Source organism: Saimiri boliviensis, chromosome 4 (genome assembly GCF_048565385.1).
Source record: "Saimiri boliviensis isolate mSaiBol1 chromosome 4, mSaiBol1.pri, whole genome shotgun sequence".
In the NCBI taxonomy this organism is placed as follows: domain Eukaryota; kingdom Metazoa; phylum Chordata; class Mammalia; order Primates; family Cebidae; genus Saimiri; species Saimiri boliviensis.
The window spans coordinates 144,160,834-144,188,539 of NC_133452.1; the positions used below are offsets into that span (position 1 = coordinate 144,160,834).

Here is a 27,706-nt window from a genome sequence, read left to right on the forward strand (position 1 = left end):
GCCCTCACATCCAGGCTATAATATCGTACCAATAATTAGATTAGAGAAGAATATATGCAGGCTGTAGTGGTTCTGACTAACCAGCTGTGGTGTGACTCTGGACAGGTCACTCAGCCGCTTTGAACCTGCTTCCCACCTGTGCAGCGTGGGCAGTGGGATCACACAGTTTCATAGTTCACTCCAGCATTGCCAGCCTGTGGTCTGTGCACCACAGCCTTGGATTTCACAGCTCCTCGACTTTTGAAAAGAGGAGAGATTTTTAAAAGAATGCCTAGTAGGGCATGTATTATGAATCTGTTTACTATAACTGTAGTTATACCTTGGTATCCATGGGGGATTGGTTTCAGGATCCCCAGCAGATACCAAAATCCAGGGATGCTCAAGTCCCTGATATATAATGGCATAGTATTGGCATAAAACCTACACATATCCTCCTGTGTACTTTAAATCATCTCTGGATTATTTATAATACCTAATACAATGGAAATTCTATGTAAATAGTTACTATACTGTACTGTTTAAGGAATAATGGCAAGAAAAAAGTCTGTACATGTTTAGTATGGACCAAACCATCCTTTTTTTTTTTTTTTTTTTCAAATATTTTTGATCCATAGTTGGTTGAATCCATGAATATGGAACCCATGGATATGGAGGACTAACTATATTTTGTTTTTCCTAGATCCTTATAAAGATTTTCATCAGAGAATATCTAGTGAGGTGAGATGAACCCCTCCATGTCCCCTTTGCTTATTATCAGCTGTGACAACAGCTGCTAGTTTAGAACTTAGGAACAGGAGAATGAAGATGAATGGCCCAAATGTATTTCTGGTTTTGGTGATTTGTTGTGTTCCTCACCAACGGTAAAGGTAGGATTGTCTGCTGTTGCTTGCTACTCTTGTCAGGGAGGGACTTCACCTTCATCCCATCTCGTGTAATGAGTCTGACTCTAGGCCTATCTGCCTTTTCCTGCCTCCTCCCACTTTCCCGCCTCTCTTCCTGGAGGAACCAATGTCTCATTCGTCTCTGTCCTCTTGGTGTAGTTTGGTACATGCCAGATAATCAAAATATATTTGTCGAATGCATTGGTCCGAAGTTTAGGGCTGAGAAGATGAGAAGGAAAACATAGAACTAAAACTAGAATTTAACGTAATCAACCATGTCCTCAAAATAAAATAGACACTAACATTATAAGCTAGGAAAGGTAGAGCATGTTCACATTTACCAGTCCTGCCTAGGTATTGACTAGAGTTAGCTAAAATGCTTTGGAAATTGATTGATCACTTACGATTTCTGTATCAAAATGGAAAATATATGACTTATTCTGTCAAACTCACCCAAATCACTGCCTTCTTCATTCAAAAGGTAAGAGAAGCTTGTCTTGTATATCTCAAGCATCACACCTTGAAATTAACAGAGCAAAACAGGTTCAAAATAAAACCTGGTGATGGGGAAAGGACTAACAAACGCAGGTGAAATGCTAACATGTGTTTTAACTTCCACAGAATCATCAGTGCGTGATACCACACACCTAGTGACCCAAACCACTTTCCAAATCCTCCTCCTCTTTTCATCTCCTGTAATTAGCACATAACCCAATGGTTAAGAGTGTAGAATCTGGAGCCATACTGCCATGGTTTTAATCACACCTCTGTATTCACTCACCATTGTTTTAATTTCTCTGTGCATCACTTTCACGGTCTGTGGAATGGAGGTAATGATATTGTCTGCTACATTCAAGTTATCATAAAAATTACATAAATTAATATACATGAAGCACCAGGCACACTGCCTCTGGCCTCAATGACAGTTATGTGTCTCATTGTAAACAAATACACTTTTGAATATACTTTTGTTTGGTTTGTACATAGTCTGCAAGACCTAAGATAATTCCAGAAAATTTCCCCTCAGTGAAGTTACATACTCCAAACGGGAGTAAATTCTTCACATTGAACACAATAACCTCATGTCCTTTAGCAGCCAGCCAGCCTCCTTTGCCAATTTGCCAACATCGACACCTCTTCCAACTTTAGAAACAGGGCTGGTTTCTTGCATGGAGCCCTCACTCCCTGCTGTCACTTGCTGGCAAGAATACAGGGTCCCCAGCCAGGTGCAGTGGCTCACACCTGTAATCCCAGCACTTGGGGATGCCGAAGCGGGTGGATCACAAAGTCAGTAGTTTGAGACCAGCCTGACCAACATGGTGAAACGCCGTCTTTACTGAAATTACAAAAATTAGCTGAGTGTGGTGGCAGGTGCCTGTAATCCCAGCTACTCAGGAGGCTGAGGCAGGAAAATCGCTTGAACCCGGGAGGCGGAGGCTGTAGTGAGCCGAGACTGTACCACTGCACTCCAACCTGGGCGACAGAGCAAGACTCAACCTCAAAAAAAAAAAAAAAAAAAAAAAAAAGAATTATCCTCATATCTCCATGTCATCTGTGACCCCACCAGTTCCCCTTGGTCAGCTTGTTTCTCTCCCTACCTGGGGTGCTGCATGTCAGGGTTTTCTGTGTACTGAATGGGACCCAAAGGTGGCCTCCCTTTCCCTGCACTCAGGATCCATTCCTTATAGGGCAGAGGGAGGAAACCAGGGTGTTTGGACCCAGGGTCTCTAGATGAATGTCCTTCCTGGGTTCCTATTTTATGAGCCTCAGAGCTCCTTCACTTCCTGATGCTTTGTTTTTTCCTTTTTTAGATCTCTTTTGTTCTCACTCTCTTTCCATCTACCTTTCGTAGGATTCAAATCCAAAGGCTAGATTTTTGGGTTACCCAACTGTCTTTATTTAAAGTGTTTCATTCAATTCCACAATTATTTTTATAGTAATTTCCAGTTATATAAAAATATTATGTATTAGCATGTGTAGTGCCCATCTCCTGTAACTAGCAAACACCCTTTGTGGAGACAAGGATTTTGTCTCCCTTGCTCATGCTCTGTCCCCAGGACCCAGACAACACCTGGCACTTAGTAGGTGCTCAATAAATAGTTGTTGAATGAATAAACACACAATATAAAACAACATTGTCATGTATGTTTATAATGTCTGTGGGTCAATAGTTAAGGTTGGGATTTAGGAGTTCCTCATTATTCTGTAAAAAGTCACCAAAGCACACCATGCTGCAATTTGTTAGGGGGTTAATTTTTAAAATTATAATGGTGCTTGGTGAATCTCCTTGAATTAATGAGTCTTGCAGAATTATGGCTGATGTGAAAAGGTATATAGTTAGCATCTGTTTGTTCTGTGCATATATCTCTCTTCCATGCTGTACATATATTTTAAGGAACATTTCTTTGGGTGCTGTGTTTTTTTCTATTTATGTCTTCACCATAAAAATATAAATAGATCATTTATCTCCGGTATCCTTAAAGTAGCTTGCATCACTTCACTCTTTTAAACTTTTACATAACCAAAGTTTCTGTCCCCAGTACACATTGTTTGGAGGAGTTGAGTGGTCAGGAGCAACCCTGGAACCTTGAGGCCAGCTTGTGGTGACCCTCAATGTTTACATTCAGGGCCAGGAGCTGAGGGTACAGGCTGCTGGGGGCTTCATTCCCAGGAACACCATGCAAGATACGGGTGTTGTCCGCCCTACCTGGCACCAGATCACATATGATGCTTAATGCTTAACATACAATATCTCATTTAAACTGATGGCAACTCAACAAAGTGAATACCGCAGCTATTACTACTTTATAGATGAGAAAACCAAGGCTTAGAGAACTGAGCGACCTTCCTCAGTTCATACAAGTAGATAAGTGATGAAGCTGGATTGAACCCCCTGCCCATGTGATTCTAGACTCTGTATCTTATCTACTGGGCTGTGTAGTGGATAAGACTGATGGAGACCCACAGGCCAAGTGTGGTACCTGGGGTCTAGGATTGCTCATGAGCTGAAACCAGTGACTGTTGGTGAGTGAGGCCTGAAAGTATCCCTCTCATTGCCTTTTTGATAATAAGACCCCAGACTTGTTCTGAGAATGGGCTTCTTAGATTTCCTACAAGTACTTGGATCATTGGGAATGGTGACAGTTGGCAGTCATATTATGGGGCAAGCAAGGGAAAGGGCCCCAGTGCTGGACCCATTCCCTTCCCTGTTAGGAGCCCTTTCAAACTGAGGTCAGAGGACTGAGCCTGGGGTTTTGAAAGAATTTACGGAGCAGAAGTGCAGGGCCTTCGGGAGGGGGGCATGGAATGCCGTGTGGTACCAGCAGTAAGCTGAGAGATGGCACGTGAATCTTCCGTCTAATGGTAGTTATCCTGGTACTAATGTCAGAGTAGAACACATTTCTAATAAACAGTTCCTACTAGAAGAGGCCCCGTGTTTCCCTGGAGAGGGAGTGTGCTCCAAGGGAAAGGGTTGGCGTTTAGGATGAAGCTGACCTGATCCTGAGTTCACTTTGTGATTGTATTTCTTACTGGTTTTGCAAGCTTCCACCAAGTATTTACCCTTTCCTGGTACCTCAGCTACTCTGTCAGTAAGATGTAGGGTAATAGACTTAATTGAAGATGGTAGATTGAACATAAGCTTTAACCTCAGTTGCCTCCCAATACGGTAACAGTAAAGGGCTTGGGTTTTTTCCCCCTTGGGCATAAAGTAATTAGGGACTAGATGAAGGTGAGAGGAGACATCAGCAACATAATTTTAGAAGCTGGAAAGCAGATGGAGAAGGGGAATAGTTAGGTTTCAGTAGACCCAAGAAAGCTGAAATCCAAGTTGGCAGGGGGACAGTCAAGAGGTAATCCAACTTGAACTTCAAACCCCCAGAAGATTCAGGAATTAGTAGTACCAGCTTCCTCTTGAAGTCGGGCTGACATAGGACTGTCTAGTGAAAATGCGTTTGAGGAGCAGAACCCTCAGTTTTCTCCTCACTTATGAGTAGCATGAGGACCACTCTGCCAATCACCAACAAGTCTTCATCTTGGTAGAAGTCTGGAGATTTATTCCCGGGAGAGGATAAAAGCAAGGTGTTTCCACCAAAATGAGAAATCAGCTAAGACAAGATCCACGAAACAAGCGTTGCAACACAGAAGCAAGGCAAGAACCATCCCAAAGCCTCAGCTGTGCCGTTATCATCAGAGGGGATCTGTTCAGACTGGAGCAGATCTGAAGGCTCCAGGGACTCTTCAAGATTAAGTAATCGCAAACCCAACAACAACCATGGCCTTTTATATTGATTGAGTGTTCATTGTGTGTTAGACACAGTTTTAAGCATATCTGGATTAACGGTTGAATCCTAATAGTAGCCCTATTAGATAAGTAATCATTACCCTCCTTTTCTCAATGAGAGAATCAAGGCACTCAGTGCTTAATCATTAGTCCAAAATTCCATAGTGGGTAAATGGCAAAACTGAGATTTGAACCCAGAGGGTCCACACTTGTAACCAGCATACCACGCCTCACGCCCCCATCACAGGGGGAGAAACCAAGCTGATGACAAGTGAACACGGCTGAGAAAGCTAGGGAAAACAGGACATTGCACAGAAAAGAGATTATCTTAGTCCACTGTGGGGCTCAGTAGTGACCCAGACAGGTAACAGTATGAATGGTGATGTGACGGGAATCTCGGCATGCCCATATCAGGACGATCTGGGCACAGGCACAGGGCAGGAGGTGTGAGGTGTGAGGCGTGAAACAGCTAAGTGCTTTTCTTCTGCCATGCAGAGGCAATGCCTAAAACAAATAACAAACCAGAAGTAGCAAGAAAGCTAGCTTGTTTAGAGATACGGAGACCCACCAAAGGAACCAACTAGAAGAATTGAAAACAGGTCCCCCGTAGGCTGACTGGGCAGACTGTGGCAGGATAGGGGATGGGGGCTGCTGTCTTTCAGGCAAAGTCCTGAGAATTATTTGACCCTTCAAATCTGCGCAAGCAGAACTTTGATAAAAATAAAAGCTAAATTTTAGAAGGGAATAAATACCTGGCAGTACTGCTATAAAATCAATCTGTTTTATCTTCCTAGGAAATTGGTAAATGTTAGTTTTCCTCTTTCCTTTTTCTTTCAAAGGACAGGTTCCCATGGCAGGCAGAAAGGAAAGCCTGGCGCGGTGCGGCTGCTGACGGCTCGCCTCTCTCAGAATGGCCCGCTGCCCTTCAGGCCTTCATTTCTCACTTGCTAACTTCCAGGGAAGGGCAGAAAAGCAGAGGATTCTGTTGACAGAGACTTTGATGAGTGCTTGTTACCATCCGTGGCCTTGTTGGGGGCCTGGATTGAGGCCCAGCAAATGGCCAGATGTGGGGCGTCGCTAACGTGGGTAGAGCACCTCCCGTGGCCATGGCAAGGGGCAGTGACAGTGTCTGACTGCGTCCGAGGTGCTAGCAAAGGTGCCCTCCTGGCCGCGGGTAATGGGGGAGCTGCCCCAGACAGTCTAAGGCAGTGAGGGTTTCCTTTCAGCCGCCTCCAACTAGGGCAAGAGGCCAGTATCTTGAAAGGCAGAGTTTGGGGTTTGTGTGTATGCAGGAGAGAGAGACTGAAGTGTGTGTATTTATAAAGCATGCAATATGCCACTTTATTTTTATCTCTTCTTACCTCAAATACAGGGAAAGCCTATTAATTAGTAAATCTAGTCATACATATGTGCATATGTATCTACATTAAGTGTTTATATTTTGATAAATTGATTTAAAAATGCTCTTCATTTCTGGCAGAACATCAGACATTAATGAACCTGGGTCCTCTTACTGAAGTATTATCTTACTATTTTATAGCAGTTCTTCCTACTACAAGGTAGTTACGAACCTGATTTTAACAAAAACACTACGCTGATTGACTGTAATCTTCTGCTCAGTAATACAGGTGAGCTTTTCTCTGCAAACCCTATTGCTCCAAAAAGAATTGAAGAAAAAATGTTCTACCAATTCAGACCCACAAGTATTTATTGTGCACCTATTACGTGGAAGGCATTGGGCTGGCTGCGGTGGATATAACGAGTATAAGCAAGCTCAGTTCTTAGCTTTTCGCATTTTATTTTGGAAAGGAAAATTCTAAGAACCAACTGACCACAACACAAGTCTGACAACAGTGGCAGAGGAGAGGAACAAGCAGGCCCCTCCTGGGGGATCGGAGGGGAAGACATCTCATTTCCGGGATCAGGAAGAGATAGAGGTGAGTTGAGCCTTGGGGATTTGCACTATTGGAATTATATAATAACACATCCCCAACCTTCATTCATTGATTCATTTACTCATTCAACAATCGTGAGTGCCTGTGATGCTCCTCTGGACCCTGGGGATGCACCAGCACAAAGCTCACCTTCATGGAGTACACAGAAAAGGATAGTGGAAAAGGGTAGGCTGCCTCTCCCTGCTCTGACTCTACCTTGGTTTCTGTGAACATTCAGAGATTTCCTGTGTAACGCAGTGTGACATTAACCTTCAGCAAGGCTGGGCAGTCCTTGGTGGTCTTGGAGTTTGATTGGCATGGATGCTGTGTGTAAGTATAGTAGTGGTGGCACCCTGAGTTTCCTGACAGCATCAAGACATTGCTAGTGGATGAGCACTATTTCTCAGAAGCTTCTGTTCTGATCTTTTGACCATGGAATCCCAGTCACATTAGGGCTCTAAGTCCACAGGGGAGCAGCAGGAGCAGAGACCTTCTGTGGAAACCAGGGCTGCCCCATCCCAGCTGGGTCGTAGGTTAGGGTGGGTCTGCTTTGATGGAATGTAACATCCTTTCTGGAACACCCTACCTGCCACATCCATGGATTTCCTCCTGTCAGACTGTAGGGTTGGATGACTCTTCCCCAATATCTCTGTTACGGTGTTAGCTGATCATCATCTTAGAGAGATTAAATCAGAACTTAAAAATGTTTCCCTGGAGTTGATGTTTAAAATATTTATTCCAAAAGAAAGATGTTGTCAGACCGACACATCCATTGTGAATAATAGCTTGGATGGCATTAGTGGCCTCTATTGTTAGGCTGCTGCCCTTCCCCTTAGGGTTAACTGAATGTTCAACAAGGATGAGCATAACACTGAAAAGCTTTAAGACCCAAAGCCCTGTTACTCTATGAGGATGGGTTCAGGGCCTTGCAAAGACTGTGTTGGCGGTATTTACATATTCCCTGTGTATGCTGGGAGTCCCATGCACCACTGCGCCTGAGACCCGTCGTTGGGTGGTTTCCACATCTGTCCTGTTGGGAAGTGGTTCTCCTGTAATTATAGTTGACCCTCGATCAAGTTTAAACTTCATGGGCCAACCTATACATGGATTTTCTTCCGCCTCTTCCACCCCTGAGACGGCAAGACCAACCCCTCGTCTTCCTCCTCCTCCTGCTCAGCCTACTCAATGTGAAGATGGCAAGGATGGGGACCTTTATGATAATCCATTTCTACTTAGTTAATTGTGAATGTATATTTTCTTTCTTATTATTTTCTTAGTAGCATTTACTTTTCTCTAGCTTACTTATGAGAGTATAGTATATAATACATATAACATACAAAATAAAGGTTAATAAGCCATTTGCACTGTTGGCAAAGCTCCTGGCTGGAAGTAGGCTACGAGTAGTTATGTTTCAGGGAAGTCAAAAGTTACATATGAATTTTTGACCGTGTGAGGGGTTAGTGTCCCCAACTCCCACGCTTTTCAATGGTCTACCGTATATTCTTTTCTCTCCTTGAGAAAAATTTTCTAGCCAAATTTTGTCTTCCTTAAACCCTGTAGAGCTTGAGCTTCCAGCTTGTGGTCAGAGAAACCTCTTTCGTTGGTGTTGAGCAATAATCCTTTTTAGCTTGATTGATTTTTTTTTTCATTCATTTTGTCTAGGATCCCACTTTTCACTGCACTGAGTAGCTGTGCACGTTTCCTATCACTGCTCCAACATTACCACAAACAGAGTGGCTTAAAACGACACACACTGATCATTTTATAGGTGCAGATCAGATGCCTGAAATCAGTTTTCACTGGGCTGAAATGATGTGTTGGCTGGCCTGGCACCTTTTGGAGTCTTTAGGGGAAGATCCATGGATTTGCCCCCATTTCCTGCATCTAGCGGCACCTGCATCCTTTGGCTTGTGGCCCCTTCCTCCCATCTCCTCTGACTCTGGCTCTTCTGCCTTCCTCTTATAAGGACTCCTGTAATTACATTGTGACCACCCAGACAGTACACATCTCCCCATCTTAACGATTCTTAACCTAAGCATGGTTGTAAAGTCCTTTTTGCCACGTAAGGTAATATTTTCTCAGGTTCCAGGGAATTGGAGGCATATGTCTTTGGAGGACCATTCTTTTGCCTATCACAGGAGCTAATTAAACATTTTTAAAAATCAGTTGGCTGTTTCCTTTCCCTATCTCTGTCTCTGAGTATTTATGAACCAGGCTTTTTTTTGTTTTTGTTTTTTTGTTTTGACACAGAGTCTTGCCCTGTCACCAGGCGCCAGGCTGGAGTACAGTGGGTGCAATCTCAGCTCACTGCAATCTCCGCCTCCTGGGTTCAAGCAATTCTCCTGCCTCAGCCTCCCTAGCAGCTGAGACTACAGGCATGCACCACCACACCCAGCTAATGTTTGTATTTTTTAGTAGAGACAGGGTTTCACCGTGTTGGCCAGGATGGTCTCAATCTCTTGACGGAATCTGCCCGCCTTGGCCTCCCATAGTGCTGGGATTACAGGCATGAGCCACTGAGCCAGGCCTGAACCAGGTTTTTAAGACACATACCTCACTTTCTTGTTATAAAGTAATACATGTTAGACAATTTCTCTCAGTTCTTTAAAACAGTTGGGAAATAATTAAGTTGTCTTTGCTGTGAGTGTGGATTATCACTCTGAAAACTGGACTTGAAGCCCAGGTAGGATATCATCCTACGAAACCACCAACACTCTACCAGTATCTCCATTTTTCTTGGCAACTCTCCTTTTGTCTCCAAGTACAACAGAAGACAAGGAAGTGGATGGTCCCTCTGTTGTTGCTGTTGCTGCATTCTTTGTTGTTGTGGCTTCCTGCCTTCTTTATCCCCCACTCCAGAGCTCCCATCTGTCCCAACACGTCACTGGGTTTGCTGTGGAAACCTTGACCCCCTCTCACACACATCAGCTGTAGCTGGCTCCCATCTCTCATCTGCCACCCAGGCACAACCAGGTAGCCTAGAATTGGAAGTGCTTGTAGAGGAGAAGAAATAAGCTGAGTGAGTCATCTGCTTGAGGTCCAGAGCCCACTTCTTTTTTACCTACTCTCTGAGCAGTGACATTAAACAAACTCTCGATTCTCCACCATGTTTCTCCTTAACCCTGTTCTTTGTTTTTTATTTGTTTTTGTTTGTTTTGGGGGGGGCTGGTCTTTGAGATGGAGTCTCACTCTGTCACCCAAGCTGCAGTGCAGTGGTGCGATGTTGGCTCACTGCACCCTCCGTCTCTCGGGTTCAAGAGATTCTCCTGCCTCAGCCTCCTGAGTAACTAGAACTTCAGGCACCCGCCACCACACCCAGCTAATTTTTATGTTTTTAGCAGAGACAGGGTTTCACCATGTTGGCCAGGCTGGTCTTAAACTCCCGACCTCAAGTGATCCACCCATCTCGGCCTCCCAAAGTGCTGATATTACAGGCATGAACCACTGTGCCTGGCCAACCTTGTTCTTTGACACAGCTGTTTTAAGCATCCATCTGCGTGTTCCAATGAGAATGAAAAACCTGTCAACAGCCAACCATACTGTATATATCTTGGTGTTCCAGTGAGTGTGACATGATTGGCTTTTGATCTGTATTTGACAGATACTTTAATAATATACAGATATTTTACAGATACTAAAATATTATATAATTTATGTATCCCTAGGTAATGCATATATGTATACATACTGTGTATATGTACAATGCATATCATAATATGTGAAAATGTATATAAAGGCCTTGGGAATTATTTTCAACTATTATCTCTTTATCCTCTTTTTGTGGGATGTGTATTTAAAAAAAAAAAAAAAAACCATAATGGAAAGTTCCCTTTATTATTGTTCAGCTTCCAGCCCCCTCAGTTCAGAAGACTGATCCCTGTATCTTTCAAGATGGAAGCCTTTATCTAAATGAGGGCCTATGAGTTTAAATCCCTCTGGACAAACCCAGATGAAAGATTGCTCGTTGCAATGAAGGCATCTCTTCTACTTTGCTGCACTGATTAGATTGACCAGTCAAGCTTAGAATAGGAAGTGGCATGGAAGATCAGATGTGGGAAATCATTTAAATATTTGCCCTCCTGTTACAGGATCACTGAAGTCCATTTATTACGGAACACGGAGGTTTCCACTCTTAAGATGCGGGAAGGCAGTGACTGTGAAACTGGTCCTGGGGGTCTGTTGTTTTGGCATCCTCTGCCCTGGCTAATGAGGTTCTGGCTTCACAGGGGCCTTGGTTTATAAGTGCTCCAGGGGGATTTATATGCATTTAGCTACACAAAACTTGGGCTGCATTAACAGTTCTTAAAAGCAGAGAATCCGAAAGGGAGGACAGAGTCATTTTCAAAAATTGATGTTCAATTTTCTAACTCTCAGATTTCAATAAAAATTTATATTATGGTCAGTAGTGTATAAAGGAGCAGTTTTGAGTCATCGTTACGAGTGGAGGCTTAAAGGCAGAGTGCCTGGATTCAAATTTTGGTTCTCCCACTCACCAGCCATGTTGGTGAGGTACTCAACTTCAATTTCCTCTTCTGTGAAATGGGGAGTAGTCATAAACAATGCATTCCTCATATGTGTTGTGAAGTTTAGAAATAATATAACATAGTATAACTTCACAAGCACTTAGAACAGTGTCTGGCACAAAGTAATTTCCTCAATATACATTGGCAGTTGTTACTATTATGAAGTTATTATTGTTATTACTTAGTAGAGACTGGAAGCAGTAGCAAATCACCTTTCAAAGATTTTTTATCTACAGTAGCTGAACTCCAAAAATGTGGATACTTCAAGGGGGTGACCACTGGGGTATTCAAATGTACCCTTCTAGTCCCAAGAGTATACCAGTGTACACTCCAGTATATACACGTATACCCTAACTACATAAACTGTATTACATGTCTACTCATACGTTGTCTCTTTAAGAAATGTATGTAGCACAGCATTTTCTTGTCACGGCTATGGAGGCATTTATGTTTTATAAACTGGAGGGAAGATTACAAGAATTTTTCATCAAATAACTAATCTTTTCTAGAATTAGAAAGATGGTTAGCAAAATGTACGACTGGATTTCTGCCATATAAATTTTCAAGGAGACAAATTCTAGGAGAAATTAAGCATCTCCCCTCCCTACCCCAATAACACAAGTTATTAAGTAATTATAAATTTGTGTGAAGTGCCTTAATATCCTTTCCACAGACCCTGGAAATATAAAGATTTGATATATGCTGATATCCAATTTCAGATTCTGCTGGTATTCATTTGAATTACTATCTCCTTAGCTGCCAGGTTCCCCAACACAAATGTTCACCCCTGCGTTTTACAATTGTTCCTGATAGTGTTTTGTTATGTATAGGGAGACTTTTATGCCCAGTGCCCGTATTGGACTACAGCTCTTCCTTTACCATGACCCTTCTTGGCAGTACCTCATATGATTCACAATGTGGAAGGTTTTCCAAAGTCATATGTGACCCACTGGGATTAGTGCAACTGCTTAAGCCCTGGCTGTCCCCAGCTTTTGTCTGCTTGTTCACATGGTTAATTGTAGATTCATCAAACGTTAGAGCTGAGAGAGAGATCCTGGAGATCATCTAGTGCTATTGTCTCATCTTCAGTCCAGAGAGACAAGGCTTTTCCAGCCAAGTCTAACCCTGGTCATTAGCGCAGGGGCTTAGGCTAGACTTTGATTCATTTGGTAACTACATTAAGGGGGATGAGAAGAGAGCTCACGTTCACCTGCACAAGGACAAATAAAAAGGCCCTGCCATCCCTTGAAGAACTCACAGTACAGTGAGGTGACACTCAGGTGAGCAGATGATTATTTTCTGATTCTCAGTCCGTTGCATGTTCCCCTGCACTGGAATGCCTTTGGTAAATACTGTTTCAGCTTCTTATCCATCCACATGATTGTAAAGTGGGGAGCTTATGTCTATATGCCTGTCTCTCCATTTATTCATTCATTTATTTTTCTATCTATAAGTCATTCATCAAAAAACACTTAGGAGTGCCTAGCCATGCTGGATGCCAGAGTCGCTTAAATGCTACATACTAGTAGAGAAAAATCATAGTTCTTGTCTTTAAGTAATTTATAGTCTAGTTGAAGGAGACAAGCATATAAAGAACAAAGTACAGACATGTGTTAAAGGAACTGTAATATAAACATGACAAGGTACATGGAAGACACAGTTTCATTCTGCCTAAAGAAGTTTTCACAGATATTGCATGTGTTAGTTATTGGAAGAAACTTTACAGTGTACCTCCTTCTTTGGGGCATTTACATTTTGAAGTAGGTTGGGAAGCCTGCTTTACTACCTTCCTCTCCCTTCCCTCTTTCACTTTCTTTCTTAAGTTGGAGAATGTGTCCCACCTGTGTTATTGCTTAGAGGAGGTGGGTCTAGCCTTGTGCTCCATGATGGAGTGCAAAGAGAATACCGTCCACCAATCCGGCACTCTCTGGCTCACAATCTGCTTGCTCCCTTCATTGAGTAGTTCATGTGTTTATTCAGTTGAACGTCCACTGTTTGCTAACCCTGCAGTCACTGTGGAAAGCAAAGGCAGACATGGCTGATGTTCTCAAAGAGCAGCAGTGTAGACTAGAGAGAAAATTAACTTTTGTGGAACAATCACACATGAAGATATGAGTGACAGCTGAAATAAGCATCTGCAACATGATGCTTTCAAAGCAGTGAGCAGGCTGTGGTCCCACAGCCTGGGGAGGCTGAGGTGGGAGGATTACCTGAGCCCAGGAGATCAAGGTCTGCAGTGAGGCATAATTGCACCACTGTACTCCAGCCTGGGTAAAAGAGTGAGACCCTATCTCAGAAGAAAAAAAAAAAGGAACAGTAAGCAGTGGAGTCAAGGTTGAGTATGAGGCCAGGGAGAGAAGAGCACTGAAAGCCAAGAGCTGCCTAAGCAAAGCTCCCTGGCAGGAAGAAATCTATGGATCAGAGCCCCGGAAAGAAGGCCAGTGTGGCTAGAAAAGTGGGGGGACATGGTGATGAGGCTGAAGTGGGGCTAAGGCCAGACCACACTGGGCCTTTAAGACCATGTAGGGATCTCTCACTTTACCAAGAGCAACAGGAAGCCCCTGGAAGGTTTTAAGCGAGGAATCTCACACAATCAGATTTGGTTTTCTAAACCAAATCTGCTTATGCACAGCTACACAAGCAACAAATTGCTCTAACTGAGGTTACAGCAAGGGGATGGAGATAAGTCAACAGATCCCAAAATAAATAAAAACCAAACTTCTACAACCTGCTACTTGGTTGAACAAGAGGGACAAGGGATGATGCTGATATGGAACCAGATGGATGATGCTGCCATTGTTGTGAAGGACACAACTGGTTGAGATTTAGGTTCGAACACATTGATCTTGAGGTTTACTAGAGACACTGAAGTAAACACATCGCACACATAGTTTGAAACAGTCTGGAGCTTACAGGAAACACAGAGACCGGCATATAAAGGTGTGAGTGATCTTCACCGAGAATGCATTTGTGACTGAAGGAAGGTGTGGAGGAGGTGGACTAGAAAGCACGGAGTGAGAAGAGCAAGGGGCTTTGCATGAGTCTTAAGGAACTAGAGCCCTTAGTGGCTGGGTAGGCAGCAGTTCTTCCCGGAACATGGGGGAGCCAGGGAGTGAGGAAGAGCCAGGCCAGGGTGTGTGAGTTCTGGAAGCCAGGAGTAGTAGGTTTCAAGATGGCGGGAGTAGCCAACATCACTGAAAAGCCAATGACATGATCAACAAAAAGCCATTGTATTTAGCAACAGGGGTCACTAGTGACTAGAGGGAGAAATGATCCCTCGGGGGGCCAGAAGCAAGATTACAGTGGGTTGAAAACAAAGTGGTAGCGGAAGAAATGGAGACAGTAAGTGGACAGCTCAATAAAGAGACAGGGCTGTGCTGGGAAAGGTTGTGTGTAGTAAGGGAAGTTCTGTGAAGGTATAATAAACTTCAGAGTGTTTAAGAGTCAGTAAAAAGGATCTGGTAGAGTAGGAGAGGTAACTATGTGTGTGAGAGAGCGAGAGAGAGAGAGAGACAGAGGGGAGATTCTCCTGCTACAGCGTTCCTCAGGTACGACATCACGGGACCCCACACTGGAGGAAGGTGAGCAGGGTTGACCTTAGACTAGACAGAAGCATATTTGAGATTGAATGAAAAAGAAGAGGAAAAATGTTTTCTGTTGTTCTGCTTAGATTTTCATCTTAGGCTTGTCTTTGACATGGATCTAGGCCACTAATTTTTATGGCCTTTTTAACCATGGGTTTTCTACCATGGTATTTTTAAATTCAGAAAGTTGCTTTTTTTCAGTCTTCTTTTTTTCTTTGTCGGCTTCTTTATCACAAACTGCTGTATTCATCTGTTGTATTTTCCCATCCTTGCAGTGCATTGCAGACAATATTATTATTACAGTTCTGCATGCATGTTATTACTTTAGTTTGACAGGGCCTTCCCCATGAATAGCAGAATGTAATTTATGAAATCTGACAATCATTCTCATAACACCTCTGTGCTGTATTTTAAACTCACCTAAACAGCATCGTGGAAATAGTCACCCACACTGCTGGCTTCCAGAGTGTCAGATTGCCACTTGCATTTGGAAGGAGCCTCCCCTGATCCTTCTCTGGATGAAATCCCAGAAGAAGGCATTACCCACCAAGGCCACTCCTCTTGCTGGCTTTGCCATTTGAACTAACTTCAGGGACAGGTGTCTCTAGATTCATCCAAATGTGTGTAAAGAGACGTACTTCTACTTTCAGTTATTTATCAAAACTGTAATTATCTTAGAAAGTTATGCAAATTAGTCCATTTTTAGGCCCTTCATTGAGAAGCCGGCAATGTAGAATTGGTATGTGCTGTGGTCAAGAGGGAAGATTCTTAGATCAGATCCCTTGGGTTTGAATGCTGTTCCAGCTGTTTGCTGGCCATGTATGACCTTGGCAGGATATAATTTCTTTGTGCCCCATTTACTTCGCTATAAAGCAGACGTAATACTCCCCAGCTCATGTGATTATTGTAAGGATTAAATTCGTTTGCATAAGGCTCTTGTGCCTGATGTATAGTAAGTACTTAATAAATTCTATGATAACATCTCATATGCAGCGATGGTGCTTTGGGAGCCTGTTACCTTCTGCTGCCTCCACGTGTTGCAGTTTCATTTGCGAAACTCTTTTTGTTTTAGTCACACGCAACTCTAAAGGTGGGCGATTCTATGTCCAGTTTTTCACACTGTCTAAAATAATATGGTTCGTGATAATAAGATTTTAATTAGCAGATGCATGTTTATATCTCGTTTCCCATATATGTAATAATCAATATCCATTCCCTTTGCATTAAAAACAAGCCCCCCTGAGTACTGAATGGCTCCTTGATGTAGGGAGTATCTTAGCCAGCTTGGCACAAATAAAACCACTTTCCTTTTCAGGTCTTTTAAACATTTAGCAGTGGGATCAGATAATTGAACTTTCAAAAAACATTCTCCCTAAAATCTGTTTGGATGGAATCATTTGCCGTAAAGATCCAGCATTGTTCAAAGCTGTTCTCTGCTCCCTTAATTGAAAAGCCCTGACGTTGACACTGGACAGGGGCTGCCTTTGGGGCCACCAGCAGACAGCTTTCTTCAGTGCCTCATATTGTTAATGACTCAGAGAATGCTTTTCGATGAGATCAGAAGCAATCCACTAAAGAAAAAAATGGAGAGGACTTGAGAGCTTAAAAGAGCGGAGAGGAGAGATGTGAGAAAAACTAAAAAAAGACAAAAGTTGGTGTGGAAGAAGGGGTGGCGCGGGCTCCATGGCAGATTTGTCATTCGTCCCAGTCCAGCTATTTAGAATCATTTTTCCAGTGGGAAGAGAGATGAAGAGAAATCCTGTCCAAAAGAACAAGGAAGATGTCTTTGAAATGATATGAGGGAGCCAGAGACAGACATGGAAGTGAGCGGGACCAGGTCCTGCTCCGTAGATCTCCAGGGAAGATGTACTCACCACTGCTGTGTGCTCCTGAGCTTTACTGCAGGCAGAAGGATGGATGTACGCCGACCAGGGCCATGGCCTGCAGGTGCTTACATGTCTCCACAGTCGATGGCTGTGTTGACAGCTCAGACCTGTGGCCCCCTGGACCCCTCAGCCCTCCTGAGTAGCGTCCCACTCTTAGCAACTCTGCAGTGAAAGTACAATCGGAACATAAATTAAGTGGCAGCTTTGGGCTTTAAAGAAAAAGGAAAACTTTTTCATTTTAGAAATGCAAAACTTAATGTCTCCTGTGTCAATTCATTCTATGCTCCCTGAAATGGTTTCATCTCTATGCTAATTTTATGCTGAAAATAGGAACTCCCCTGTGCTGGAGAGAAGAGAAAGGGCTAGGAAGTCAAAGACTATCCAAGTGGCTGAGAGTCAAGTGGACCCTCCTGACTCATCTCCTCTTAGGAAATGCTCTCAAGGCAGCCAGCGTTATACTGAGGGTCCTGCCAGGGGAGCCCAGGCCTTTGCCTGTCACCCAGGGAGCTGACTTCCAGGCCTTGGGCATGGATCTCTGGCCCAGAGTCAGCTTGGTCTTGTACCAGTGATTTCACAGGTTATATGCAGACCTCAGTACTGACTTCCCTTGGTTTCCTCCACTTCTGTTTCAAATGAATAATTAATACATTAAAAGCATCATCTCAAAAGCACAAAGTATCCTATAATTCCATGACTGTAGGTTCTTTGACTAAGGAGTGGATGTTGTGTTATGCTTACTTCTAGACTGGTCTGTCTGTCTTAGTAGGACATGAGATGTTGAGGATGGATCTCATCCTGGTCCTCTCTGTGCCTTAAGAGCATCAACATGGACCCTTCCTCAGTGTAGACATATAACTGTGATCACTGAAGACTCCTATGGTTCTCTGATTCAGTAGCTCAAGGGCAGTTGGACAGAGAAGAGATTAGAAGTCTGGTTACTGCTCCTTAACTTGTTCACAAAGATACTTTATTTTTATTATTTTGGTCCTGCCAGTTGTTTTCATCTGGTTTCCTATATCCTTCCACATGCAATGATGCTGAGGGGTTTTTTGTTTGTTTTATGTGTTGTTTTAAAGAGAAAAGGGAGTATACTTGCTGCTTCAGGGCAAAACAAAGACCAGTGGGAAGAAAGTTATCAAAGGTCGATTTCAGCTCCTCACAAAGAGCTTTCTAAGGACAGGCTGTGAAGGGACTAAATATGTTTAAGTAAAGCTGGGCGGTCACATGAGACGACTGTCCTGAGGATGCTCACCCAGAAACTCCGATGACCAAGGTGTTGACTGATGGCTCACCCTGGAGACTTGACATCCGGAGCCTCCGCCGACAAGCAACATGGTCCACGGGTGGGTGAATAGGGGCCGTGATTGTGTGGGCTCTCTCCAGGGCTGGCTGAGGCTGGCAGCCCTCAGTGTTGGGAAGCACATGAGGCACGGCTGCAAGAATGCTGGGGAATGCTGACCGGGCAGACGTGCGGGGGTCACCATGCAGCTCCATCTTCAAAACAGGAAGCATTTCTCGCAAATGTGGTTTCACAGATTCCAGAGGGATTTGAGAGGAGACTGTCAAAGAGACACAGAGGCCTGGGTGTGTGTGGATGAGGTGATTTCTAACTGCTCGATGATAAGGTAGTAAGCTTTATGTTTCTATCGTATCTATTTCCCTCGCATGCCAGATTGTCTGAGCCAGAACCACGTATCCCAGAGCAGGCATTTTAGTGACCTGGGATCGAGAAAAGTACATTCTAAACAATGTCTGGAAACACAGGGGACTGCATTTAGCCATTTGAAAAGATAACGGAAATTTCTTTTAACGAATTCCTTTGAGGTTTAGCCGTATAGTATTCCCTTTCTAATTCTTTCACAAAACAGACCCTGGAAGGACTCAAATCGGTAAGTGAGAAGCCAGTTACTAGTCAACTACTGAGCAGCTTCTTGGCAGGAGGTGAGAGCTTTCTGCTTCCTTTTTAGGACAATTCTGCCCTTCCTTGAGTGGAAGGAGCTAGCGATGTGGCTGAATGTCAAGGGTTTGGAGAGGAGATGGCTGTAATTGCACAGGCACTGGCATTGAAGACACCCAGGGAAGGGAAGTACCTCTGGCTCCACCGTAGGATCTGGAAGGAGGAAGGCAAGATTCATAGCCATAACAGGTCTAGGGTGCTGCACTTGAAAAGACATGTGTGCTTAGTGCCAGGAACGATGGGCTGTGTAAACAAGAATCCAGTAACTCCCTCAACTAACTTAGAATATTTATTTCCTAACTAAAAGGAACATAATTAAGAGTCACCAGTATTGTTTGTTTGTTTTGCTTTTGATACAGAACAAGGCATAGAAACATGCTCAGTAAACACTTGCTGGTTAGTGACCACTGCAGGTCCCTGAATTTGCTTTGAGTTGAAAGAAATGCCACCAACATGGCCCCCAAACCAGGAGTTCAAATCAGGAGAGCAGCCAGCCTGACTGTACAAGAACTATAGAGTGCCTGGCGTTCCAGGAGACTTTCCAGTTGCAAGGAGAAACAGCAGTGCTATTTTAATAAATAGTACACAGTACTTTTGCTATATACCAGGCATAGAGACAAAGACAGGCAAACAGACAAAATAATTAAAATGTGATTAAGATCATATCCAAATGTAAATTAGTTCCAGCACTGTGGAACACAGTGTGGTGATTCCTCAAAGACCTACAAACAGAACTAACATTTGACCCAGCAATCACATTACTGGGTATATACCCAAAGGAATATAAATTATTCTATTATAAGGACATGGACCAGACACGGTGGCTCACACCTGTAATCCCAGCACTTTGGGAGGCCGAGGTGGGTGAATCACCTGAGGTCAGGAGTTTGAAATTAGCCTGGCTAACATGGTGAAACCTTGTCTCTACAAAAAATACAAAAAAGAATTAGCCGGACAAAAAAAAATTACCAGTGGGTCCCTGTAAGCCCAGCTACATGGGAAACTGAGGGAGGAGAATTGCCTGAACCTAGGATGTGGAGGTTGCAGTGAGCTGAGATTGTGCCACTGTACTCCAGCCTGGAAGACCGTGTGAGACTTTGTCTCAAATAAATAAATAAAAAGACACCATGCACATGTGTATTCATTGCAGCACTGTTCAAAATAGCAAAGACATGGAATCAATCTAAATGCTCATCAATGGTACACTAGATAAAGAAAATGTGGCACATATATACCATGGAATACTATGCAACTATACAAAAGAATGTGATCATGTCCTTTGCAAAAACACAGGTGGAGCAGGAGGACATTGTACTTAGCAAACTAATACAGGAAGCAAAAACCAAATATGGAATGTTCTCACAAGTGGAAGCTAAAAGTTGCAAATACGTGTTCACATAGCGGAGAACAGCACATACTGGGGCCTATCAGAGGGTGGAGTGTGGGAAGAGGGAGAGGATCAGGAAAAATAACTAATAGGTACTAGGCTTAATCCCTGGGTGACAAAATAATCTGAATACCAGACTCCCATGACACAAGTTTACCTGTATGACAAATATATGTACCCCTGAACTTAAAATGAAAGTTAAATTAAAAAATAAAAATAAAGATTATATTCTACCAGTGGTAATCCCAGCTACTCGGGAGGTGGAGACAGAATAATCGTTTGAACCTGGGAGACAGAGGTTTCAGTGAGCTGAGATTGTGCCACTGCACTCCAGCCTCGGTGACACAGCGAGACTCCATCTCAAAAAAAAAAATATATATATATATATATATATTTTTTTTTTTTTCATCAAAATGAAAACTTGGGGGAAAAGTATGATATCATTTGACATAAAGATAACCCCTTAAGAAAACCACTATTGGTACCAAACATGGAACCAGCCAGCTAAACCTATAGAATTCCAGAACATGGGAACTGGATAAGCCTTTAGAACAATCTGTCCAAATCTGTTATTTTACACAGCGGGAAATGAAGACCCAGCCAGGCAAAGGTATCAGCAACAGTTAGTTTACATTTCTTTCTGGCTGCATTTACATCTTGACTTTAGTGGGTTGAAAAAGACAGGTGCTATTTCCTCAAGAAATATTTTGGCTGCTGGTGATCGACTCTTAGAGCGAGAGAAACGCTTTCTAACATGGATGTGGGATTTTGTATGTGGTGTGTGGGTTTCCTGAGCTGTTGAGCTTTTCCACAATCTCCTTCTCTATTTTATTGTAGCCCACGTTCCTTTAATGCCCGCCATCAGAGGGGTTCTCTTTACCGTTCCTCTGTTCGGCTCCATCAGAAGTCTATATATACCGACAATAAATAGTAGGTCTGAAAACAGATGAGAGGTTTTTAAGTTTGAAAACAGATGAGAGGCTTTCTTGCCTCAAGGGATGATGTGGGATTTAGCAGCTTCAGCTATGTTGAATTTTACTTATAAATGGTGATGACTTGCTTATAATGTGAGGTTTATTTTCTGTTTTATATGTATTTTATAAGCAGCCACATGAGCAAATATTTAATTTACTGTCATTCTTGTACTGTTGGACAGTAGCAGCTCATGTGAATGATACTGTACCAATTTAAGCTTAGGAATGAGTGCTGGCCACCCAGCACACTGTTAGAGTTATCCATGTGTGTCCATACTGAAATGGCTGGTCCACTGGTCAGGTAGCCAGAGAAACCAGAGGGAAAGTGAATTCTTGAACTTCATTCAATTAAATGAATGGAGGTTTAGTTGTTTTTCACTGTTTGGTTCAGATAAAACATTGATTATTCTTTATGTAGAAACAGCCAAGGCAAAAAATGGATGGCTTTAAAAGAATATCCAAGTTTTACCTCTTCATTGCTATGTTACCTTGAGAAAATTTTTTTCTCTTTCTTTCTTTCTTTCTTTCTTTTTTTTTGAGACGGAGTTTTATTCTTATCACCCAAGCTGGAGTGCAATGGTGCGATTTCGGCTCACTACAACCTCCACCTCCCAGGTTCAAGTGATTCTCCTGCCTCAGCTTCCCGAGGAGCTGGGATTATGGGTGCCCACCACCACGCCTGGCTAATTTTTTTTTTTTTTTTAAATAGAGATAGGGTTTCACCATGTTGGCCAGGCTGGTCTCCCTGACCTCAGATGATCTACCCACCCCGACCTTCCAAAGTGCTGGGATTACAAGCGTGAGCCACCACACCCGGCCCTACTTGATCAAGTTTCTGAACTTCTCTAGATCTCAAGGGCTTTAACCACTTGTAATGATGATAATAATGCACAGTTGCTTCCAGTGTTATATTTTAATAATCAATATAAGGTACCTAGTGCAGTCCCTGAAAAAAAAAAAAAAAGAAAGAAACAGATGTTGATTCCCTTTCTCCTAAGAAAGTATTCCAGGAATGGGAAGATAGGAGCCAGTCCTTGACACCAAGCAGACGTGTTATCCTGGCCTCCTATGCCATTGCCTTCTGTGTTCAGCACCTGAACATCGTGCCCTCGGCTTTCATCAACAGATCCTAAGAAACAGCCAGAGAAGATTGCCGCTGCAGGTCCCATGGTAAGCTTCTTGAGGGTTTAATCCATTCCTATCACTCCGCACCCCCCTCCCCCGCCGCCTATAAAACCTTCTATGGGAATTAATTTAAAACTTAAGCGCCAAGACTTAGCATGCCTCAAGATAGGGGTAAGTGTAACCTTAAGCGTTTTGTAGCTGACCGTTTTCCTTCTCTGTGCCTGGGGCGAGCCGCGGTACGCAGCAGCCCCCAGAGCTTGCCTTCATGTTCTTTCCGCCGATCTCGGTCCTCCTGAATTCGCTCATATTTTCCCTCGTCGTATTACACTGTGTCAGGAGAGGGCTTTGATGCTGTTCGGTGGTATTCTAGGCCCAAGTCAAGAGCTGGTGAATCCTGCTCCGCTAGTCACCTGGCCTCCTGATGTCAAACAGAGGTCCTGAGAGGCTGCCGGCACCACGTTCTCACCTGCGAGAGCACCCAGTGCCTTGTCCGGAGTTGGGCTTCGTGGAGGGGCTGGCGAAGGAGAAGAGGCTGAGCCGGGTGAAACACGCCTTCTGCCTCCCTCTCACCCCACACTTCCAGATCCCTTTAGCCCTGTGCATGGCTCATGACCTACGAATGGGAGTGGAAAGAAGGGGGCAGAATGGAGTCTGACTTGAGAAAAGTATCAGTAACGTCCCATTTCTTATGTTGATTCTTATTTTTATTCATATTCAAGCATTATTATATATTTTCTTTGGTAGGCCTCCTTAACATTTCCATTGAATGAGGCAAGATATAAACAGTTGTATAGAAGTTAACAGCAGTGTATTAATGATCTATGCAGCCAAGCATGGGTACTTATGCCCAAAATGCACACGTATACAGAGGACATTCAGTGGGCAGTTCCGGCTAGAGTTGCTTTGGTCCTTGATCAAGTCATATTTAGATTTTTCCACCCAAATAACTTACATCAATACTGACTAGATAATGCATGTTCAATGGGCAGTACACCCTCTGTTCACTGTGGCTATCACATTTCATGAAATTATTTACTTACAAGCCCGTGCCCGAGACCTTGATCACATCAGGGTCGCCACCTGATATGTCAGTCACCACCTGTGGAGGTCTGTCCTGCAAATCCTGACTCAACAATGGATGAATAAATGCACTCTCACACCTATTTCAGTGATTCAAGTGGGCTAGGGATGGTTGTGGCTGCTTTCAGAGGGCAAATTCTTATCTTTCATAGCAATGAAGAGGTAAAACTTGGATTTCCCTAGGCATAATGTAAATGAACCAGCTGCCTTCAGCCTGTCCCAATAAAACCATTTGGCCTTCCAAAAGGTTTGGGACCAATCTATAACTTTCCCTAATATTTTGCCAGCCACCCCAAGTGAATCCCAACATGTCCCCTACTGAACTTTTAGCTTCTAGAGAGTAGAGACCATGTCTTATTGTTCTTCTTCTTACAGTACTTGGTCCACAACTGATACACAGTGGCTCATAAGGGGTGACTAGATAAATGAGAATTTTTTAATGGCAAGATTATTCAGAGTAAACGAAATGTAGAATTCATAATTTTTTTTTTTTTTTGAGACAGAGTCTCACACTGTCACCTCGGCTGGAGTGGCGTGATCTCGGCTCATTGCAACCTCTGCCTCCCAGGTTCAAGCAGTTCGCCTGCCTCAGCCTCCTATGTAGCTGGGATTATGGGCACCCACCACCACACCCAGCTAATTTTTTGTATTTTTAGTAGAGACCGGGTTTTACTATGTTGGCCAGGCTGGTCTGGAAATCCTGACCTCGTGATCTGCCCAGCTCTGTCTGAATATCGTAATATTTTATAAGGAATGGCATTTTGGGCAAGTTATTACTTGTACGCACTTTTAGAAACACAAACTCTTCCCCTAGCCAAATACTTCTGAGTAGGGTCCTCCTTTAATGGATAGAGAAACGTGAGTTCTCATTAGCATGCACAGCACTGAAGCCCAATGACATTTTTTTAAAAATAAGCACACCTTTTTTTTTTCCTTTAGGGATGGAGTCTCACTCTGTTGCCCAGGCTGTAGTATGGAGTGCAATGGCACAATCTCGGCTCACTGCAACCTCTACCTCCTGGGTTCAAGCAATTCTCCTGCCTCAGGCTCCCAAGTAACTGGGAATACAGGTGCACGCTGCCATGCCTGGCTAATTTCTTGTGTTTTAGTAGAGACACGGTTTCACCGTGTTACCCAGGCTGGTCTTGAACTCCCAAGCTCAGGCAATATGCCTGCCTAGGCCTCCCAAAGTGCTGGGATTACAGATGTGAGCCGCCGTGCCCAGCCCCAAACCAGCCTACTAACTATTGCCATGTAGCGTCATCGCTCCAAAAGCTCATCAATTTCTTAGCACGCCCAGTGCTACTCATGGTGTAAAGTTTCAACTGGGGCTCTTCATAGTTATTACTAATTCTTAAGACTGGAATCGGGTAGCTTTGAATTTTTAGCATCCCTATTGTGCTCACTCAAGACTACATATTCAGCATTGTGAAGTCTATGCCTGACTGTATAAAAGACTGGAATGTTCACACACTGTAATGAATAACGAGTGTCAGTGAACTCATTGCAGTAAATCCTTAGGTAATTACTTTCTGCCTTAGTTAGGGGACTTATGGCAGCATAAGCTAAAATTATTTCATCTCCAGACAAACCCTGAGGTGGCTGTTAAAGTTAAATATAATTCATTTGCAGCATGTTTATTATAGTTAAATTCAACTAATTTAGGGCCTGTTGCTGGCCAGCAGCTGAGGAGGAGGAATTTGCAGTGTCCATGAGTACCTCAGGAAAATGAGGCTTCCCAGCCGAGCTTTCAGAGCATGACGTAAGAGTTACTCCCACTCTGTCTCTGCTCTTCCTGTCCCCAGAGCTGGATGGGTTTGTTCATGAAAGTGATTGGCTAATGAGCTCTTCGGGCATAGGATTAACGTGGTGTAGCAAGAGGAAGTCTCAGCGTTGAGCTGGGCTCTGCTCAGTTCTCTCCTGTGATTCTGCTGGAACCTGGTATTACAGAAAGAACTAAGGTGTTCAGGGTCACTGTAATATGAATGAATTTATCAGCAGATGGTGAGGCTCCCCGCTCTCATTCCCCACTTCCACTCAACACTGTATGGCCAGTTTGGGCGTGATTTCTTCCTAAGCCTTCCAGCACGGAAGACTTAGATCTGGGAAAAACAGGAAAGGACTTATTCCAAGAACCAAGCACATGTTTACAGAGGATGGTTTAACCTTCAAAGATGTTGCCACTGAAGAGTTATTAGAATAGATTTTGCCTCACAAGAGCTCTTCTGAACTGGATGGCTTGCTCTACCAAAGATGTTACAGGGACACCTCCAGCAGAAATCACAACAGCCCTGGGAGGTGAGGCTTCTGAGCCATTGCTTGCGTCTAAGCACAAAAGCCAAGAATCATTGTAGGTGGACTGTTCCCCAGAAGACAGGGACCATGCCAGGAGAGGAAACACAATTCCGATCATCGTGAGGAACGTGCATTTGAGGGAGACATTGTCCTACTTTTCCACAAAAATACCATGTCTCTGCTCTGGAAATATGTGCACTGTGCTAATTGCTCAAGAGAAGGTAGCAGTTGGAAAAAGTCCCGAGAAGGATGAGTAAATGAACGCAGGAATCAGTTGGTAGCCGTGGGAACAGCAAAGCCCCTTCAGTGGGAAGGCAAGAGTAAAAAGAAGACATCATTGAAGTCTGTGGAGTCGAAAGCAGCTTCACTGCGGTTTCTTCACCAATCCAAAGTGCAGAGCTAGCAGGATAGGCACACCCACCTGTGCCCATGGTGGCCTGCTCTGAGACTCCATCTGGGACAGCCACTCAGCTTCAGTATCCCCTGCCCACGTTCTGGCTGTTCGGTCCTCTGGTGACACAGCTTACAAGCGGCAGAACTGTCCGCCTCTTAAGCCAGGGTTCCTCCCATGGCACCAGACCCTTCCTGTGGGCCCGGACCCTTCTGAAAACTCTCCTTTTCGATTTTACTCAAACAAATCTTGGCCACGGAAATGGCTTGTGACTTTAATGGACAAGCTGTGATATAAAAAGTAAACTATGAGTTACATAACTTCAGGGGCAGGTTAACTTTTCCAGAATTCTGTTCTCAAAGTAAAGATTTAGTTGAGGCTATGAAAATTCAGGAAAAAGAAAAATAATAAAGCATTTCTACACCTCCCTCCTTCCACTCGCAAGCCCCCCTTAAAAATAGCATCTGAAGTTTCATTGTAGCTGAGTCACTGCTTGGTGCAATCTGGGGCTAGGCTGCAACTGGACCTGTCAGAATGAGGCCACAGTGATTCATGATGAAGCTAAGTTTGGTTGCCACTGACAACATGTGTTCCTCTCTGTTCTTTCCCTGGAGTTTGGAGACACTGTATTTTGCCTTTGGATTAGAAACACCTCTGCACAGTGAGAGTAATAGGATGAGATGAGCCACTGCAATTAATGCGCCCTCTGGGCCCTCTTGCTGTGACACCCAGGATCCCTAGCCATTTGTTAGGGGAAGGCAGGAGTAATTAACATAACCAAAGACCCTGGGGGCTGTGAAGGGAATTTATCTCCTCTTCCTTTGCAGCTTAGCTTCAAGTCAGTCTCCCAACCAAGAGACTCCCAACACCTTCTCTGCACCCCAAACTGTGCTCCCCATTGAGAAAAGGTGCATGATTGACTATGCAATCCCTATCCTGAAGGAACTTGGGGAAGCACAAACCAATTGAAGAAGCACTGTCTACCTCCCACGTTGATTATAAGCATGTATCTGTCAGTTTCCACCCCAGCTCGCACCTGGAGGGCAGAAGCCACATCTGGTTTTGCTGTGCCTGGTGCCTGTGTTTGTGGAGCTGAAAAGAACGGACCCCACCTCCCGCACCTGCTTCCCGACTTCTGCCATCAGAACGACTCATTCGGGAAAACATCCTTTCATTCCCTTCCTAGGGCACCACAGTAATCAGGCCACAAATTTGGGCCTGTCCATTCCGGCGCAAGTGTCTGAGGAAGCAGGAAGAGATCTGGGTTTAACAAGGATACAATTACAGTGGTTTTATTTTTTTGACGGGACTTGGGCAATGAGAAAATTCTATGCTCCCCGTCATTTGTGCAGACTTCAGCTAAACTTATGCGAGTTGAACTCACAGCAGCTCTGTGGAAGTGAGGGA

At 43.7% G+C, this 27,706-nt stretch overlaps 1 protein-coding gene across 7 annotated transcripts in view; it reads left to right on the forward strand.

The window, feature by feature from the left end:
- The window catches only part of FARS2 (phenylalanyl-tRNA synthetase 2, mitochondrial), a 529,294-nt gene that overhangs the window by 406,404 nt on the left and 95,184 nt on the right, over window positions 1–27,706 (forward strand). Inside the window, exons 8-9 of one of the 7 annotated variants that reach the window (XR_012517417.1) lie at window positions 6,704–6,791; window positions 6,973–7,100. The exons of 4 other annotated variants lie outside the window; for them this stretch is intronic. Coding sequence is in view for 1 of the 3 variants with exons in the window: in XM_074398405.1 (XP_074254506.1) it covers window positions 6,704–6,761 (58 nt within the window). In the remaining 2 variants the exon portion in view is untranslated. 2 more of the 7 variants (XR_012517418.1, XM_074398405.1) reach the window with 2 other exon arrangements.